Source organism: Anomaloglossus baeobatrachus, chromosome 4 (genome assembly GCF_048569485.1).
Source record: "Anomaloglossus baeobatrachus isolate aAnoBae1 chromosome 4, aAnoBae1.hap1, whole genome shotgun sequence".
NCBI lineage: Eukaryota > Metazoa > Chordata > Amphibia > Anura > Aromobatidae > Anomaloglossus > Anomaloglossus baeobatrachus.
In genome coordinates, this window is record NC_134356.1 from 665625584 (window position 1) to 665647186 (window position 21603).

General features: G+C 44.8%; 1 protein-coding gene across 2 annotated transcripts in view; it reads left to right on the plus strand.

Annotated features, from left to right (window-relative positions):
• The window catches only part of BRME1 (break repair meiotic recombinase recruitment factor 1), a 28685-nt gene that overhangs the window by 5996 nt on the left and 1086 nt on the right, over positions 1–21603 (plus strand). For both annotated transcript variants that reach the window (XM_075346650.1, XM_075346651.1), the window contains exons 3-6: positions 1631–2265; positions 2514–3257; positions 7064–7167; positions 18369–18440. In XM_075346650.1, coding sequence (XP_075202765.1) covers positions 1631–2265; positions 2514–3257; positions 7064–7167; positions 18369–18440 — 1555 coding nt within the window. The remainder of the gene's footprint in view (positions 1–1630; positions 2266–2513; positions 3258–7063; positions 7168–18368; positions 18441–21603) is intronic.

Below are 21603 nucleotides of genomic sequence, written 5' to 3' on the forward strand. Positions count from 1 at the left end.
TCCCAATTCTCCAATGTATCCAGTTCAAACTGCTAACACTGACCTACAAAGCCGTCCATAATCTGTCTCCTTATACAGTCATGGCTGAAAGTGTTGGCACCCTTGAAATTGTTCCAGGAAATGAAGTGTTTTCCCCCAGAAAATGATTGCAGTTACACATGTTTTGTTATACACATGCTTATTTCCTTTGTGTCTATTAGAACAACACAAAAAACTGCAGTAAAAAAGGCAAAAATGGGCCTAACAAAATTGTTGGCAGTTTTCCAAAATTGTGTGTAAACTTTGTTTCAAGCATTTGATGCTCCTTAAAAACTTACCTGTGCAAATTACAGGTGTGGGCAATATGAAAATCACACCTGAAACCAGATAATAATGGGAGAAGTTCATTCAATTTTTGTATTGTTTGTCTGTGTGTGCCACACTAAGCGAGAAGAGAACTGTCTGTGGTCAGGAGAACTAAAATGGCAGAAAAATATCAGCAATCTCAAGGTTACAAGTCCATCCCAGAGATCTTGATATTCCTTTGTCCACTGTGCACAACATAATCAAGAAGTTTACATCCCATGATACTGTAGCTAATCTCCCTGGATGTGGACGTCAGAGAAAAAAATGATGAAAGGTTATAACGAAGGATAGTTCAGATGGTGCATAAGCCGCCCAATCAAGGTCCAAAGAAATTCTAGCTGTCTTGCAGGCTCAGGGTGCATCAATGTCAGCATCAATTATCTGTCCACATGTGAATGAAATTAAATGCTGGAGACCCAGGAGGACTCCACTGCTGACACAGAGACAGAAAAAGCCAGACTGCAGTATGTCAAAAAGTACATGAGGAACCAAAATCCTTCCTGGAAGGTGTCTTGTGGACAAATGAGACCAAAAAAGAGCTTTTGGGTAAAGTGCATCATTCTACTGTTTACTAAAAACGGAATGAGGCCTACAAAGAAAAGAACACAGCACCTACAGTCACACACGGTGGAGGTCAGAGATGTTTTGGGTTGTTTTGCTGCCTCCTGCACTGGGAGGCCAGACTGTGTACAAGACCTCATGAAATCTGAAGATTACCCATGGACTTTGGGTGGCAATGTAATGCCCAGTGCCAGAAAGCTGGGATTGTGTCCTAGGTCATGGGACTTCCAGCATGACAATGACCCAAACAAACTTCAAGAAGCCCCCAGAAATAGATGGAAACAAAGCTCTGGAGAGATCTGGAGGGTCAACGATGAGTCCGGATGTAAACCCTACTGACACCTGTTTAAAGATCTTAAAATTGCATTTGAGAGAAGACGTCTTCACATACGAGAGACCTGGAGCAGTTTATAAAGAAGAGTGGTATTGAAAATTTAAGATCACCACTGTCAATGATTGACAGTGGCACAGCAGTGATCAGACCCTGCCTCGGTCATTGCTGATAGTGGTGAATGCTGGCTGTATAGTGCAGCTGGCGCTTGGGGATCAGCTCCTGAGCTCTCTCCATTCCTGCTCCATGACAGATATAGACATCATACAGTGAGAAGGAGCTTTAATAGGCAATGTAAAGGCAGAGTTCCCCTTTAGTGGTGTCACATTAGTCAATATACTATATATATTCCCTTTAATCGTCTTTGTTCATTTTTGTATTTCTGCTCTTCAGATACCGGTTCCTCTTCCAAGAATGCATCGAACAGCAGCGCCATGTCTCCAGGACGGATCTCCTCGCAGCCTGACCTCAAGAGCGAGGAGATCTGTGGGAAGGAAGAAGACCAAGATGGAAAGCTGGAGGAGGTGGATGAGATTGGACCAGGACAGACTGACCTCAGGAGCGAGGAGCCTGACGAGATCTGTGGGAAGGAAGAAGACCAAGATGGAAAGCTGGAGGAGATGGAAGAGATTGGATTAGGACAGACTGACCTCAAGAGCGAGGAACCTGCGGCGATCTGTGGGAAGGAAGAAGACCAAGATGGAAAGCTGGAGGAAGTGGATGAGATGGCACCAGGACAGACTGACCTCAAGAGCGAGGAACCTGCGGCGATCTGTGGGAAGGAAGAAGACCAAGATGGAAAGCTGGAGGAAGTGGATGAGATGGCACCAGGACAGACTGACCTCAAGAGCAAGGAACCTGCGGCGATCTGTGGGAAGGAAGAAGACCAAGATGGAAAGCCGAAGGAAGTGGATGAGATGGCACCAGGACAGACTGACCTCAAGAGTGAGGAACCTGCGGAGATCTGTGGGAAGGAAGAAGACCAAGATGGAAAGCTGGAGGAGGTGGAAGAGACGAGACCCTGCCGGGCAAGTATCCCTATGTATTATATAAGTGTACTGAGAAGAGAAGCTCAGTATATGCCCTCCTGTACGTCTTCTGACATGGTAGATAGGCCCCAAGGTGAAGCAGAAGCCTAGAGCTGTCAGTGACCTCATCACGCCTGGAGCAGTGATGTCACTTCCTGCACAGTCTGTCCACAGGACAATCTGTCCTCTACTATTTAGCATAAGACAAACAATTTTAGTTTTTTAATTAATTTCTTCATGTATTTTAGGGTCCCAGTGACGATCAGCAGCATGCAGCTAGTCCTGGAGTGCCTAGCCCTGCGGTACTCACAGCCTGCCACCAGGGGGAGCACAATGATGCCGTAATGGTAGAGAAGACCAATACTGAGAACATAGAACCAGTCCGTGCTGGGATCACTGGGAACCTCATCCCCACGGCCACAGAAGAGGCTCCAAGCACCGTCCAGTGCCCTAATGGCACAGATGTGACGGCCACCGGTATAACAGAGACCATAGATGTCACTGGGGACCATCACTCTGTCATGTTCATGGATGGGCAGCGTATGATGAGTAATGGCTGGGAGTCTGGGGAGGCCTCTGACAATTGTATGGACCAAAACGTCTCAGCCATCCGAGAAGAACCAAACTCCAACTTACAAGTATCTCAAAAATCTCAGCCCCTTAATGAAACCCCAGGTTTGTCCATTTCTCCCATTATTCCAGTAATCACCTCTCAGTTACAGTCCGTGATCTCCCAGTCAGACCTACTGGTTTTCCGTGGGATAGAAGAGAGAGGAGGAGAAGAAGTGGGACATCGCGAAGATCCAGAAGTCATAATGTCTCCAGAAGTGACCTGCGCTCAGCAAACTCTGCACCACCGCGACGAAGAAGTCATCCCGTCACAGCAAAGTGACGCCCCGGATGAGGGTCCGAGAGGGCCGACTGTCAGCTTGGACCTGCTGGATAGCCAGCTGCTGGGAGCCATGGAGGAGAGTCTGTATGAGCCCGGAAAGGTACGTTCTGGTTCACTCAAAAACTCCAAAAAGACACCAAGAGGAATAATTGCCCCGTCCCTGCGCTACGCGTAACAGTGCATCCATCCTGCCTGGAGCATCCCTGCAAATATTTCCATTTTCTGCATGCAAATTCCAAATAATCAAATATATGGCCGGCGAAAATTTGCACTATATAAAATATATAGGCCCCCCCGCCCTTGGGTTCTTAGCTCAGAGACACCCCCCGTCTCTGAACCCAACCGTACGTTCAAGTGTTCCCGACCATGGAGAGGGGAGAAAGCCACCGTCAGACCCATTATCTTGGATCGGGAAGCTCAGGGGGTCCCCATATATATCAGATGATCCTCAGCGTGCAGGGTGGTCTTAAGGATGTTTGTACACAGATCCATAAAGGAGTTCTATCTATACTCATTGATATGTTAGCAAACTGCCCGGGCTCCTCAGGTCCCACCATCAGGCTCCATATAACATAAGATCACACAATTCTACCCAACAGGACATAGAACAGAGCAGTAATAAAACCAAGGATGCAGAACGATCAGCGTGGGAAGGGGGGACACAGCTGTGGCCGTAAATATTGGTGCAGATCAGAGATAAGGAGGGTGAAAGGTTTCTTGTCCACTGATTGGGGTCCAGTCCGAGGCTGTGAGGTCTGGGGGGGCTCATAAATCCATGCGATACTTTCATCCCTGCTCTGTGCCTGTCTCAGATTGTTATACGTTCTTCTCCCAGACTCTTCTGGGATTTAAAAGGTTCCGATACCTACAAAGCCTTTAATAACTATCTATCTTTAAGCCTTAACCACTTTTGTAATTGGCTTTATTATAATAGTCCCTACTATTCTCCTTATACAGTTATTCCCTATATCTGTTTTTTTCAGCTTTACTTCATGTGACGTTTCGTTTGAGGACAGGCTCTGATGGAACATTGCAGGAGGCTGGGGCTGCACTCACTTTCCCAAGGAGGCTGGAGCTGCACTCACTTTCCCAAGGAGGCTGGGGCTGCACTCACTTTCCCACGGAGGCTGGGGCTGCACTCACTTTCCCACGGAGGCTGGGGCTGCACTCACTTTCCCAAGGAGACTGGGGCTGCACTCACTTTCCCAAGGAGGCTGGGGCTGCACTCACTTTCCCACGGAGGCTGGGGCTGCACTCACTTTCCCACGGAGGCTGGGGCTGCACTCACTTTCCCAAGGAGACTGGGGCTGCACTCACTTTCCCAAGGAGGCTGGGGCTGCACTCACTTTCCCACGGAGGCTGGGGCTGCACTCACTTTCCCACGGAGGCTGGGGCTGCACTCACTTTCCCACAGAGGCTGGGGCTGCACTCACTTTCCCAAAGAGGCTGGGGCTGCACTCACTTTCCCACGGAGGCTGGGGCTGTACTCACTTTCCCAAGGAGGCTGGGGATGCACTCACTTTCCCACAGTGTCCATCATCACCCCCGAAACAGGACATCACTTACCGCAGCACCTGTCACTGCTGTCCTCCGATGACGTCCTGTTTCAGTAGCGGTAATGGAAAAGTGACCTCAGCTTCAGTAGCCGCAGTCACATTATTGTCGCCACCGTCACAATCCCCGACGTTTCTTTCCCTATAAACAAATCATCAGGCGGAAGTGACTGCAGCGCTGGCTTCTGATGGGGAAGGGTGACAAGAGTTGCAAGGAATAGACTGCTCGACCATCCTCATGTAACAACCCATCTGAGACTCCCCTCAAACAAAACGTCACAAAAAGTAAACAAAAAAAAAGATGTAGGGGATTTTATAATAAAGCAAATTACAAAAATGGTTAGGGCTGAAAGATTTTTATAAGGGCCATTGTAGGTATCGGACCATCCCTTTCAAGTTTGTCTCTGATTTGCACCAATATTCCACACCAGTGCATAGAAATGCTACGTAATGACCCCTCCTAATATCTAGGGCCGGCCTTATGTATGATGTACCAAGTTGTGGCCTTTTTAGCTTCATCTGTCTATGGCCCCTCTGCCCGGGTCAATTATCGACCGAATGAACATTGCTTTTAAACGGACATACGCTGATTGCATCTTTTCTGCAGCCTCTAAATCTTCATTAGTCGGCAGCACATCCTGAGAGCAAGGAGACTGTGCGGGGGACTAACGAGAATAAGGAGACTGTGCGGGAGACTAACGAGAATAAGGAGACTGTGCGGTGGACTAACGAGAATAAGGAGACTGTGCGGGGGACTAACGAGAATAAGGAGACTGTGCGGGGGACTAACGAGAATAAGGAGACTGTGCGGGGGACTAACGAGAATAAGGAGACTGTGCGGGGGACTAAAGAGAATGAGGAGACTGTGCGGGGGACTAACGAGAATAAGGAGAATGTACGGGGGACTAACGAGAATAAGGAGACTATGAGGGGGACTAAAAAAAATAAGGAGACTGTGCGGGGGACTAACGAGAATGAGGAGACTGTGCGGGGGACTAAAGAGAATGAGGAGACTGTGCGGGGGACTAAAGAGAATGAGGAGACTGTTCGGGGGACTAACGAGAATAAGGAGACTGTGCGGGGGACTAACGAGAATAAGGAGACTATGAGGGGGACTAACGAGAATAAGGAGACTGTGCGGGGGACTAACGAGAATAAGGAGACTGAGGGGGACTAACGAGAATAAGGAGACTATGAGGGGGACTAACGAGAATAAGGAGACTGCGGGGGACTAACGAGAATTAGGAGACTGTGCGGGGGACTAAAGAGAATGAGGAGACTGTGCGGGGGACTAAAGAGAATGAGGAGACTGTTCGGGGGACTAACGAGAATAAGGAGAATGTGCGGGGGACTAAAGAGAATAAGGAGACTGTGCGGGGGACTAACGAGAATAAGGAGACTGTGCGGGGGACTAACGAGAATGAGGAGACTGTGCGGGGGACTAAAGAGAATGAGGAGACTGTGCGGGGGACTAAAGAGAATAAGGAGACTGTGCGGGGGACTAACGAGAATAAGGAGACTATGAGGGGGACTAAAGAGAATGAGTAGACTGTGCGGGGGACTAAAGAGAATGAGGAGACTGTGCGGGGGACTAACGAGAATAAGGAGACTGTGTGGGGGACTAACGACAATAAGGAGACTGTGCGGGGGACTAACGACAATAAGGAGACTGTGCGGGGGACTAACAAGAATAAGGAGACTGTGCGGGGACTAACGAGAATAAGGAGACTGTTCGTTGGATTAAAGAAAGTAAGGAGACTGTGTGAGAGACTAACGAGAATAAGGAGACTGCGGGGGACTAACGAGAATAAGGAGACTGTTCGTTGGATTAAAGAGAGTAAGGAGACTGTGTGAGAGACTAACGAGAATAAGGAGACTGTGCGGGGCACTAACGAGAATAAGGAGACTGTGCGGGGGACTAAAGAGAATAAGGAGACTGTTCGTTGGATTAAAGAGAGTAAGGAGACTGTGTGAGAGACTAACGAGAATAAGGAGACTGTGTGGGGCACTAACGAGAATAAGGAGACTGTGCGGGGGACTAACGAGAATAAGGAGACTGTGCGGGGGACTAACGAGAATAAGGAGACTGTGCGGGGGACTAACGAGAATAAGGAGACTTTGCGGGGGACTAACGAGAATAAGGAGACTGTGCGGGGGACTAACGAGAATAAGGAGACTGTGCCGGGGACTAACGAGAATAAGGAGACTGCAGGAGACTAAAGGGTATAAGGAGACTGTGCAGGGGACTGAAGTACCATAATAATAACATCCCACCCCCACGGTTTACATACGTGGTGATAGCAGCTTGTGTCCTGACCATCTCTCTGCTAAATATTGGACTTTGTACTTCCAGATTGATGAGAACCACATCAGTGAGCGCCGTCTGGAGACCCTGCAGGCCGTTGCTTCACCACCGAGTCTACCAGAGGAGGCTGCATCGGCGCAGGGTGTGAGGGGGTGAGTAAAAGTCCCAGATTTGTGTCCCCAACCTCTCCGTTCCTGCTAGTGGGAGACTCGGCGAACCAACATTCATAAGGGCTCTCGTTCCCGAATATCGACCTGTGGAAACCTGCCGGGTATCACGTGATCGGCAACAACATGTTGGTTCATCGGGTACGTGGATCGTGTGCCCCCTGGTGTGACCCCATTCCATTTTTGACAATTCAGTGAGAGTTATTATGCCAAGGTGGGGAGGGGACCAACGCAACCTCCGTGCTGCAGACCAGACCATAAGGGCCAGAGGACCGGTTATTGAGCGGAGACTCGTAGGGTCCTTGTAGAAGAGCAAAGCAATACGTAGGGGATTTCAGAGCTCTCGGGGTAGGGAATGAGGATTTGCAGAAGAGAGCTCAATGTATTCTCTACCCCTAACGACACAGATGAGAAAGCCGGGCTGCCCAGTAGTATATTGCAGCCTCTCCCTGTGTCCAATGCCGAATCCTGGCCCTATGGTGCCAACAGATAAAAGAGGTGAGTCTATAAGTGTTTACATGTACCGTGTCTGTAGGAGGAGGGATAACAATAAGGTTATCTTAGCCTGAATAAATAATAGGGGAGGAAGGATATTCAGGATTTAATATTCTCCTAGGTTCCTGGGCACCGGTATCCCCAGATAGGGAAATTGTGCAGTAGCTAGACCTGATTAGAAGTGGCCTTCAAGTCAACAAGGGATTAGTCCTAGTTAATCTTTAAGCCAAAGAAGAGACCAAATTTAGTGCCAGATTGGGTAGTAGGTAAAATTGGCCCCATAATGTGTTATATAATATCTCCTGAACGTGGCAATACCCCATAAAATGAGTAAAATAAGTATTTGATCCTCTTCCGATTTTGCAGTTTTCCCACCTACAAAGAATGGAGAGGGCTGTAATTTTTATTTGTAGGTCACCAACTGTGACAGACAGAATAAAGAAAAATCCAGAAAATCTGATTGTATGATTATTAATGAATTAATTTGCATTTTATTGCATGAAATAAGTATTTGATACACTAGATAAACTGAACTTAATATTTGGTAGAAACCTTTGTTTGCAGTTACAGAGGTCGGACGTTTCCGGTCGTTCTTGACCAAGTTTGCACACAGTGCAGCAGGGATTTCGGCGACTTCTCCATACAGATCTTCTCCAGATCTTTTAGGTCACTCCTCCATACAGATCTTCTCCAGATCTTTTAGGTCACTCCTCCATACAGATCTTCTCCAGATCTTCCAGGTCACTCCTCCATACAGATCTTCTCCAGACCTTTTAGGTCACTCCTCCATACAGATCTTTTCCAGATCGTTCAGGTCACTCCACCATACAGACCTTCTCCAGACCTTTTAGGTCACCCCTCCATACAGATCATCTCCAGACCTTTCAGGTCACTCCTCCCTACAGACCTTCTCCAGATCTTTCAGGTCACTCCTCCATACAGATCATCTCCAGATCTTTCAGGTCACTCCTCCCTACAGACCTTCTCCAGATCTTTCAGGTCACTCCTCCATACAGATCATCTCCAGATCTTTCAGGTCACTCCTCCATACAGATCTTCTCCAGACCTTTCAGGTCACTCCTCCATACAGATCTTCTTCAGATCTTTCAATTCACCGCTCCATATACAGTTAGGTCCAGAAATATTTGGACAGTGACACAAGTTTTGTTATTTTAGCTGTTTACAAAAACATGTTCAGAAATACAATTATATATATAATATGGGCTGAAAGTGCACACTCCCAGCTGCAATATGAGAGTTTTCACATCCAAATCGGAGAAAGGGTTTAGGAATCATAGCTCTGTAATGCATAGCCTCCTCTTTTTCAAGGGACCAAAAGTAATTGGACAAGGGACTCTAAGGGCTGCAATTAACTCTGAAGGCGTCTCCCTCGCTAACCTGTAATCAATGAAGTAGTTAAAAGGTCTGGGGTTGATTACAGGTGTGTGGTTTTGCATTTGGAAGCTGTTGCTGTGACCAGACAACATGTGGTCTAAGGAACTCTCAATTGAGGTGAAGCAGAACATCCTGAGGCTGAAAAAAAAGAAAAAATCCATCAGAGAGATAGCAGACATGCTTGGAGTAGCAAAATCAACAGTCGGGTACATTCTGAGAAAAAAGGAATTGACTGGTGAGCTTGGGAACTCAAAAAGGCCTGGGCGTCCACGGATGACAACAGTGGTGGATGATCGCCGCATACTTTCTTTGGTGAAGAAGAACCCGTTCACAACATCAACTGAAGTCCAGAACACTCTCAGTGAAGTAGGTGTATCTGTCTCTAAGTCAACAGTAAAGAGAAGACTCCATGAAAGTAAATACAAAGGGTTCACATCTAGATGCAAACCATTCATCAATTCCAAAAATAGACAGGCCAGAGTTAAATTTGCTGAAAAACACCTCATGAAGCCAGCTCAGTTCTGGAAAAGTATTCTATGGACAGATGAGACAAAGATCAACCTGTACCAGAATGATGGGAAGAAAAAAGTTTGGAGAAGAAAGGGAACGGCACATGATCCAAGGCACACCACATCCTCTGTAAAACATGGTGGAGGCAACGTGATGGCATGGGCATGCATGGCTTTCAATGGCACTGGGTCACTTGTGTTTATTGATGACATAACAGCAGACAAGAGTAGCCGGATGAATTCTGAAGTGTACCGGGATATACTTTCAGCCCAGATTCAGCCAAATGCCGCAAAGTTGATCGGACGGCGCTTCATAGTACAGATGGACAATGACCCCAAGCATACAGCCAAAGCTACCCAGGAGTTCATGAGTGCAAAAAAGTGGAACATTCTGCAATGGCCAAGTCAATCACCAGATCTTAACCCAATTGAGCATGCATTTCACTTGCTCAAATCCAGACTTAAGACGGAAAGACCCACAAACAAGCAAGACCTGAAGGCTGCGGCTGTAAAGGCCTGGCAAAGCATTAAGAAGGAGGAAACCCAGCGTTTGGTGATGTCCATGGGTTCCAGACTTAAGGCAGTGATTGCCTCCAAAGGATTCGCAACAAAATATTGAAAATAAAAATATTTTGTTTGGGTTTGGTTTATTTGTCCAATTACTTTTGACCTCCTAAAATGTGGAGTGTTTGTAAAGAAATGTGTCCAATTCCTACAATTTCTATCAGATATTTTTGTTCAAACCTTCAAATTAAACGTTACAATCTGCACTTGAATTCTGTTGTAGAGGTTTCATTTCAAATCCAATGTGGTGGCATGCAGAGCCCAACTCGCCAAAATTGTGTCACTGTCCAAATATTTCTGGACCTAACTGTAGATCTTCTCCAGATTTTTCAGGTCACTCCTCCATACAGATCTTCTCCAGATCTTTTAGGTTTCGGGGCTGTAACTGGGAAACATTTTCAGCTCCCGCCAAAGATTTTCTTGCTGGTTTCAGGTCTGGAGATTAGCTAGACCACTCCAGGACTTAGAAATGCTTCTTATGGAGCCGCTCTTTAGTTGCCCTGGCTGTGTTTGGGGTCATTGTCATGATGGAAGACCCATCTTCAATGCTCTTACTGAGGGAAGGAGATTGTTGTCCAAAATCTTGTGATACATGACCCCATCCATCCTACCTTCAATACGGTGCAGTCATCCTGTCCCTTTTGCAGAAAAGTATCTCCAATGTATGATGCTTCCACCCCCATACTTCAGGGGACGGTGTTCTTGGGGTTGCACTCATCCTTCTTCATCCAAAAACGGCGAGTGGGGTTGATACCAAAAAGTTGTATTTTGGTTTCATATCACCTTCTCCCATGCCCCTCTGGTCATTGGCAAACTTCAAACAGACGTGGACATGTGCTGGTGTCAACAGGGGGACCTTGCGTGTCCCGTAGGATTTTAATCCATGATGGCAGAGTGTGTTACTAACTGTAATCTTTGAGACTGTGGTCCCATCTCTCTTCAGGTCATTGACCAGGTCCTCCCGTGTCATTCTGGGCTGATTCCTGACCTTTCACAGAATCATCCTTACCCCACAAGGCAAGATCTTGCATGGAGCCCCAGACCGAGTAAGATTGACAGTCATCTTGTGTTTCTTCCATTTTATAATAATTGTGCCAACAGTTGTTGCCGTCTCACCAGGCTGCTTGCCTATTGTCCTGTAGCCCATCCCAGCCTTCTGCCAGTCTACAATTTGTCACTGGTGTCCTTAGACAGCTCTTTAGTTTTGCAAAATCGGCAGAGGGTCAAACACTTATTTTCCCCACTTTATGTGGATGTACAGTACTGCTTAGCCAAACTGCTTGGGAGGGAAGGAGCACTATTTGACTCTTGGAGCACAGATTTTCCTACAGTAGTTTGCAGGCTTTATATGCAGAGCCCCTAAGTGCCAGAACAGCAGAATCCCCCCTCAAGTGACCTCATACTAGAAGTTACACCCCTCTGGGAGTTTATCTAGAGGTGTAGTGACGATTTTGACTTCAGATGAATGATTTCCAGAAACAAGTAGACAGTGAATATTGCAGAGTAAAAATTGCAAATCTGCCATTGTAGTGTCTGTATATTGTAGTGCCCATACATTGTAGTGCCTGTACATTGTATTGCCTGTACATTGTGTATAGACATGGTCCCCGTAAATTGTAAATTGTTAAGTGGGCTCTCCTTGCTACAGAAATGCCAAACATGTGGATGCTAACTGCAATTTAGGCACACTGCAGGGTTCAGAAGGGAGGGGGGCATTTGGATTTGGGAGAGTAGATTTTGCTTAATTTCTTTTTCGAAGGAGTCTTGTCACTTTTCCCTATATTTCCGTTAACACATGATGGACCTGAGTGGGGACTTGTGTTTTTGTGAGTTGAGTTGAATGCCATTTGGTGGCAATTTTGGTACAAAACATGTTGGATCAGTTCACATTTATCATGTGCTCTATGCTGAACACTTACATCATAGTTTCCATCTACATCTCCGAATTATGTGATTCAGGTGAAACCCGCAATAGATTCATTCACTATAATGAGGCAGCAGAGTTACTTTTTTTTGTGGGTTAAGTTGATGCTTTTATTGGTCATATTTTAGGGTACAGAACATTTTGAATCACTTTTAAGGCTCAGTTCACATTTATCCTGCGGACTTACATCTACGTTTCCATCTAAATTTCCCAATTACATGATTCAGATGGAACCCGCGACAGATCCATTCACTATAATGAGGCAGATGGGCTTTTTTTGCCCATATCCGTCTTCCTACAGATGCATAAAAATGTGGCTGATTGCACTGTTGTGCACGCCTAAAAAGATGGACACCACTGGACGACAGGGCAGACGGCATCCACACTGTCTCGATCTGCCTCGTTATAAACTGAAATCTGTGAGAGATTTTGTCTAAATCACAGTTTTTGAGGATTTAGTACACCCAATGTAAGTGCTCACTGTAGAGCGCAGGATAAATGTGAGCCCAGATATTATCATAAAGACGTAACTGTACGTCATAACGCGGTAAAGCCTTCCCGATCATGACATACATTTATGTCAGTAGTCGATAAGGGGTTTAAAGGCAACTTCAAATCACAAACAGACATGAGGGTCTCGTGTCTATGTCCAGCCAGTGAGAGGTTAACAGAGGTTAACAAAGGGCAGATCTGTGGCAACATAGAAAAGGGTGCCTTTTCTAAGCCTAGGACATGTCTTTGGAGTGTGGGAGGAAACCGTAAAACCTGAAGGAAACCCACGCAAACACAGCGATAACATAACTCCTTGCAGCTGTTGTCCTTGGTGGGGTTTGAATCCAGGACCCCAGTGCTTCAAGACTGCAGTGCTAACCACTGAGCCAATGTGCTTCTTCTGTCTCTCCGCCTTTGGACCAAATCAACAGGAAGTGATGCTGCGGGTGCTGCTCACTTCCTGTTGATTGCTCATTCGGTCTGAGGGCGGGGAGCGAGAAGCCAGTGGTGATTAGTTGTAATTTTTCTTCACCATTTCATCCCACTTCTCCTTTTTTCAGTAAACGCTATGGTAAAATGAATGATCTCATTCAAAACTACAACTTGTGTCATCCCCTAAAAAAAGCCGCCATACGGCTGTGTCAATGAACCCATAAAAAAAATATGAATTCTGGAAAAAAAAAGGTTGAAAAACAAAAAAGCAAAAATACAAAATCACCTGATTTATAAGTGGCGCCTCTGTACTGCCCTGCTTCATCCTCCTGGCAGGGAGGCTGCCGCTCTTACCTTCCCGGCCGCCCTGTTTCCGCCGTGTCTCCTGTCCCCACCGCTGCTTGAGCCTGTGCATGCTGCGCAGCAGATCTCCCAGGAGTGCGCTTAAGGCTTGTGCGTACCTCTTGCCTCTTAAAAGGGCAGTACGCTCAATTAGGTTAGGTCTCCAGCCGATCGCTGAGCGGCATTAGGTATTTCAGGCACCCTCCTCCTTAGGGAGGTGCCTTTGCAACAAGGTTCCTGGCCCTGTACTACTGTGTGTGTAACGTGTTCGTGTACTGTCCTGTTTCCTGCATCTGTATCCAGTGTCCGTGTTCTGTGCCGTTTCCCAGTATTCTCTGTTCATGTCCTGTGGCTGTACCTGAACCAGTTCTGCCTGTGGCCCAGAACCAGAGCCTGACTATCCTGGATCATCCATCCTGTCGGTACCAGCCCCCGGATCCTCTCCAGCCTGGGGTCCTGCTCTGTCCGTCTCCTGAATCCATACCAGTGTTACAACAGAATGACACAGGGAGAGGCCATTTGTCAGAAATGTGTGACCTCCGAGGGCTCATTAAGAGTTGGTCTATGTACCCCATTGAAAAAATACAATTCATCCCCCAAAAAACTTGTCCTCATACAATGACAGATCCTAAAGGGAGTCAGTAACCAGATTTTCCCAATATAAATTGCAGTCATCACCTTTGAGGCCTTTTTTTACATTATTCTAGAAAGCTGTTTATAGCCCCCAATTCCCTCTGCATAGCACAAAAAATACCTTTTATTATCCCCCAAAGGTTCCCTTTAAGCCCCAATTCTGCAATAGTATTTTGGGGGTTTTATTTATTCATTGTGGGGTAACAATGACCTAGTAACAATCATAGTGATACCAAATTTATTTATCTAATATATAAAGCTGTGTATGTGTGTATGTGTGTATGTATGTGTGTATGTGTGTGTGTATGTATGTGTGTGTATGTGTGTATGTATGTATGTATTTGTGTGTATGTATGTGTGCATGTGTGTGTATGTATGTGTGTATGTGTGTATGTATGTGTGTATGTATGTGTGTATGTGTTTCTGTATGTATGTGTGTATGTATGTATGTGTGTATGTATGTATGTGTGCATGTGTGTGAATGTATGTGTGTCTGTGTATGTATGTGTGTTTGTGTATGTATGTGTATGTATGTGTGTGTATGTATGTGTGTATGTATGTACATATGTGTGTATGTCTGTGTATGTATGTGTGCATGTGTGTGTATGTGTATGTACGTGTGTGTATGTATGTGTGTATGTATGTATGTGTGTATGTATGTGTATGTATGTGTGCATGTGTGTGTATGTATGTGTGTATGTATGTATGTGTGTGTATGTATGTGTGCATGTGTGTGAATGTATGTGTGTCTGTGTATGTATGTGTGTCTGTGTATGTATGTGTGTTTGTGTATGTATGTGTATGTATGTATATATGTGTATGTATGTGTGCATGTATTTGTGTGTGTATGTATATGTGTATGTGTGCATGTATGTATATGTATGTATGTGTGCTTGTATGTATGTGTTCATGTATGTATGTGTGTGTATGTATGTGTGTGTATGTATGTGTGCCTGTGTATGTATGTGTGTGTGTTTGTGTATGTATGTGTGCATGTGTGTGTATGTATGTGTGTGTATTTGTGTGTGTGTGTGTGTGTATGTATATGTGTATGTGTGCATGTATGTATGTATGTGTTTGTATGTATGTATGTGTTTGTATGTATGTGTGCATGTATTTATGTTTGTGTATGTATGTGTGTATGTCCGTTAAAGGAATCCGCACCGTCACATTTACAATCACGGAATTTTGCACAGACCCCGCATGTGACTTAGGGAACGTCATAGATTATGTTTTGAGGGGAAAGTGTAACCCAGCACTTTAAAGTTAATCGCCAGAAAATTGCTTACATTAAAGTCAATGGAGCTGGGAAAGGATCTGTTATAATAGACTCCTATTATGGACAGAGAAAGAGACACAGAAAGAAAGAGAGACACACACAGGAACTGTTTGTATGTTTGAGGTAATATATTGGCTGTTTTGACAGTTACCCTGGATATTTATCAGGTGGCCTATAGCAACCAATCACAGCTCTGCTTCTATTTTGTTAGAGGTCAAGTAGCTGAGATTGGTTGCTATAGGCAACGAAGGACATTGTTAGTATAAGAAGCTTATGTGTGAGGTAATATGAGATAGGTGGAGAGATGGAGAGAGAGAGAGAAGGGGAGAGAGAGGGGGGCAGAGGTAGAGAGGGAAAGAGTGGGAGAGAGAGTATGGGGTAGAGAGAAAGCGAGAGGGGGAGAGAGGAAGAGTCAGAGGGAATGCGAGGGAGAGAGGAAGAGGGAGGAACAGTGGGAGAGGAAGAGGGAGAGTGGGAGAGAGGATGAGTCAGAGGGAATGAGAGGATGAGTCGGCGGGAATGAGAGGATGAGTCAGTGGGAATGAGAGGGAGAGAGGAAGAGTGGGGGAGAGAGAGCAAGAAGGAGAGTGGGAGGGAGGAACAGTGGGAGAGAGGGAGGAAGGAACAGTGAGAGGAACAGTGGGAGAGAGGGAAGAACAGTGGGAGAGAGGAAGGGAGGAACAGTGGGAGAGAGGAACAGTGGGAGAGAGGAACAGTGGGAGAGAGGAACAGTGGGAGAGAGGGAGGGAGGAACAGTGGGAGAGAGGGAGGGAGGAACAGTGGGAGAGAGGGAGGGAGGAACAGTGAGAGGAACAGCGGGAGAGAGGGAGGAACAGTGGGAAAGAGGAAGGGAGGAACAGTGGGAGAGAGGGAGGGAGGAACAGTGGGAGAGAGGAAGGGAGGAACAGTGGGAGAGAGGAACAGTGGGAGAGAGGAACAGTGGGAGAGAGGGAGGGAGGAACAGTGGGAGAGAGGGAGGGAGGAACAGTGAGAGAGAGGAACAGTGGGAGAGAGGAACAGTGGGAGAGAGGAAGAGTGGGAGAGAGGGAGGGAGGAACAGTGAGAGAGAGGAACAGTGGGAGGTAGGGAGGGAGGAACAGTGGGAGAGAGGAACAGTGGGAGAGAGGGAGGGAGGAACAGTGGGAGGGAGGAACAGTGGGAGGGAGGAACAGTGGGAGGGAGGGAGGAACAGTAGGAGGGAGGGAGGTACAGTAGGAGGGAGGGAGGAACAGAAGGAGGGAGGGAGAGAGGAACAGTGGGAGGTAGGGACTGGGAGGGAGGAACAGTGGGAGGGAGAGAGAAACAGTGGGAGGGAGAGAGAAACAGTGGGAGGGAGAGAGAAACAGTGGGAGAGAGAGAGAAACAGTGGGAGGGAGGGAGGGAGGAATAGTGGGAGAGAGGGAGGAACAGTGGGAGAGAGGGAGGGAGGAACAGTGAGAGGGAGGGAGGAACAGTGGGAGGGAGGAACAGTGGGAGGGAGGGAGGAACAGTAGGAGGGAGGGAGGAACAGTAGGAGGGAGGGAGAGAGGAACAATGGGAGGTAGGGAGGGAGGAACAGTGGGAGGTAGGGAGGGAGGAACAGTAGGAGGGAGGGAGAGAGGAACAGAGGGAGGTAGGGAGGGAGGAACAGTGGGAGGGAGAGAGAAACAGTGGGAGGGAGAGAGAAACAGTGGGAGGGAGAGAGAAACAGTGGGAGGAAGAGAGAAACAGTGGGAGGGAGGGAGGAACAGTGGGAGGGAGAGAGAAACAGTGGGAGGGAGAGAGAAACAGTGGGAGGGAGAGAGAAACAGTGGGAGGGAGAGAGAAACAGTGGGAGGGAGGGAGGAATAGTGGGAGGGAGGGAGGAACAGTGGGAGGGAGAGAGAAACAGTGGGAGGGAGAGAGAAACAGTGGGAGGGAGAGAGAAACAGTGGGAGGGAGGGAGGAATAGTGGGAGGGAGGGAGGAATAGTGGGAGGGAGGGAGGAATAGTGGGAGAGAGGGAGGAATAGTGGGAGAGAGGGAGGAACAGTGGGAGAGAGGAACAGTGGGAGAGAGGAACAGTGGGAGGGAGGAACAGTGGGAGGGAGGAACAGTGGGAGAGAGAAACTGTAAGGCTGGGGCCACTCGGGGCACTAGTGCGGTCCTCGCATGACACTCGGCTCTGGCTGGCAACACAGCGGGAGCTGAGTGTCATGCGAGTGTCCCTGCTACTGAGGTCCGACTGTGCGAGCGGACCTCAGCTGGGGGAGGAGGGCCGGCTCTGCGGAGGGGCGGGAGGGATTTCTCCCCCTCTCTCCTCCGTAGCCGGCTATTGCCATTCTCGCCCTGCACTCGCAGTACCCCGGTGTACTGCGAGTGTAGTGTGATTTTTCTCTCACCCCTTACACTTGAATGGGTGCGAGAGAAAGAGTCTCGCATTACAGTTGTAGCATGCTGCGATTGTTTTCTCGGTCCGATTAGGGCTGAGAAAATCATCGCTCATGTGCGCTGACACACAGGCTAGAATTGGTGCGAGTGGAATGTGATGTTTTATCGCTCTCCACTCGCACAGATTTGTGGCTTAGGCCTTACTGTCCCGGGCACTGCTGGGTGTTACAGTATAAATAAGTTTGAATTTGTGTCACTATTTTCTGACCTGTAACTTTTTATTGACCCATTTTTGGGAACAGACGACGTTTTGATCTCTTTTTAATGCTTTTTTTAGGGAGTTGCAGTGACCACTAAAAAGTGCAATGCTGCCGTCTGTATTTTGTTTTATGTTGATGACATTTACCTAATAGGTTAATTAATTATATATTCTCATGGATGAAGCTGATGCCCAGTGTGCTTTTTTATTTTAAATTCTTTTCAAGTTTTAATTTTGTATTTTTTTATTATTTCTCCACCTGTATACGGTATATTATATACACGTCCTTATGACACCCACCTCCTTAGTTTCCTTCTCTCCCCCGCTGTGACTTTCCCCTGTGCCCCATTGTCTGCGGTGCTCTGTCCCTCCCTGTAATGGGGGGCTCCAGGATTTATCACCCTCTTATCTCTTGGGTTTTGTTATTGTAGACTCTCTGGATAATATAATATATATACACATATATACTATACTATACATATATAATTTTTATTTTTTTTTGCATTGTTGACAGACACCAGGCAAGAAGAACAGAAGATGCTTCCGGTACTGTGCAAGGTCTTATCATGGAGCTGTCAAATATCAAGTAAATATCAAGAATTATGATTATTGCTACTGTGTCCAGTATTAGCAATGTTGGAGTTTCGGAAAAATGTAATATCGTAATTATTATACTGCTCCCCCCCTATGTACAAGAATATAACTACTATAATACTGCCCCCTATGTACAAGAATATAACTACTATAATACTGCCCCCTATGTACAAGAATATAGCTACTATAATACTGCCCCTATGTACAAGAATATACCTAGTATAATACTGCCCCGATGTACAAGAATATAACTACTATAATACTGCCCCTATGTAAAAGAATATAACTACTATAATACTGCTCCCTATGTACAAGAATATAACTACTATAATACTGCCCCTATGTACAAGAATATAACTACTATAATACTGCCCCTATGTACAAGAATATAACTGCTATAATACTGCCTCTATGTACAAGAATATAACTACTATAATACTGGTCCTATGTACAAGAATATAACTACTATAATACTGCCCCTATGTAATAGAATATAACTACTATAATACTGCTCCCTATGTACAAGAATATAACTACTATAATACTGCCCCTATGTACAAGAATATATCTACTATAATACTGCCCCTATGTACAAGAATATAACTACTATAATACTGCCCCTTTGTACAAGAATATAACTACTATAATACTGCTCCCTATGTACAAGAATATAACTACTATAATACTGCCCCTATGTACAAGAATATAACTACTATAATACTGCTCCCTATGTACAAGAATATAACTACTATAATACTGCCCCTATGTACAAGAATATAACTACTATAATACTGCCCCCTATGTACAAGAATATAACTACTATAATACTGCCCCCTATGTACAAGAATATAACTACTATAATACTGCCCCTATGTACAAGAATATAACTACTATAATACTGGTCCTATGTACAAGAATATAACTACTATAATACTGCCCCTATGTAATAGAATATAACTACTATAATACTGCTCCCTATGTACAAGAATATAACTACTATAATACTGCCCCTATGTACAAGAATATATCTACTATAATACTGCCCCTATGTACAAGAATATAACTACTATAATACTGCCCCTTTGTACAAGAATATAACTACTATAATACTGCTCCCTATGTACAAGAATATAACTACTATAATACTGCCCCTATGTACAAGAATATAACTACTATAATACTGCTCCCTATGTACAAGAATATAACTACTATAATACTGCCCCTATGTACAAGAATATAACTACTATAATACTGCCCCCTATGTACAAGAATATAACTACTATAATACTGCCCCTATGTACAAGAATATAACTACTATAATACTGGTCCTATGTACAAGAATATAACTACTATAATACTGCCCCTATGTAATAGAATATAACTACTATAATACTGCTCCCTATGTACAAGAATATAACTACTATAATACTGCCCCTATGTACAAGAATATAACTACTATAAGGCTATGTGCCCACGCTACAGGATTTACCGCGGATTTACCGCGGATTTTGCCGCGGATTTACCGCGGATTTGCCGAAAATCTGCAGCAGCAGCACTTCCAAGCCATTTCAATGGCATTTTGGAAATGCTGTGCCCATGCTGCGGATTTTTCCGCGGCGGATTTGCCGCGGATTTTGATCCGGAAAAATCTGCAGCATGTCAATTGTTTGGTGCAGATTTGGTGCGGATTTTTGGCTTTGAATGGGGAAAAAAAAAAAAAAAATCTGCATCAAAATCCGCGGCAAATCCGCGGTAAATCCGCGGCAAATCCGCGGGTGCGGATTTGCCGCGAAAGTCGCGGATTTTCAGGCAAAAAAATCCGCAGGGACATTCTAGCGTGGGCACATAGCCTAATACTGCCCCTATGTACAAGAATATAACTACTATAATACTGCTCCCTATGTACAAGAATATAACTACTATAATACTGCTCCCTATGTACAAGAATATAACTACTATAATACTGCCTCCTATATACAAGAATATAACTACTATAATACTGCCCCTATGTACAACAATATAACTACTATAATACTGCCTCTATGTACAAGAATATAACTACTATAATACTGCCTCCTATATACAAGAATATAACTACTATAATACTGCCCCTATGTACAAGAATATAACTACTATAATACTACCCCTATGTACAAGAATATATCTACTATAATACTGCCCCTATGTAAAAGAATATAACTACTATAATACTGCCCCTATATACAAGAATATAACTACTATAATACTGCTCCCTATGTAAAAGAATATAACTACTATAATACTGCCCCTATGTACAAGAATATAACTACCATAATACTGATCCTATGTACAAGAATATAACTATTATAATACTGCCTCCTATATACAAGAATATAACTACTATAATACTGCTCCCTATGTACAAGAATATAACTACTATAATACTGCCCCTATGTACAAGAATATAACTACTATAATACTGCTCCCTATGTAAAAGAATATAACTACTATAATACTGCCCCTATGTACAAGAATATAACTACCATAATACTGATCCTATGTACAAGAATATAACTACTATAATACTGCCCCTATGTACAAGAATATAACTACTATAATACTGCCCCTATGTAAAAGAATATAACTACTATAATACTGCTCATATGTACAAGAATATAACTACTATAATACTGCCCCTATGTAAAAGAATATAACTACTATAATACTGCTCATATGTACAAGAATATAACTACTATAATACTGCCCCCTATATACAAGAATATAACTACTATAATACTGCCCCTATGTAAAAGAATATAACTACTATAATACTGCCCCCTTTGTACAAGAATATAACTACTATAATACTGCCCCTATGTACAAGAATATAACTACTATAATACTGCCCCCTATGTACAAGAATATAACTACTATAATACAGCCCCCTATGTACAAGAATATAACTACTATAATACTGCTCCTATATACAAGAATATAACTACTATAATACTGCCCCCTATATACAAGACTATAACTACTATAATACTGCCCCTATGTACAAGAATATATCTACTATAATACTGCCCCCTATGTACAAGAATATAACTACTATAATACTGCCCCTATGTACAAGAATATAACTACTATAATACTGCCCCTATGTACAAGAATATAAC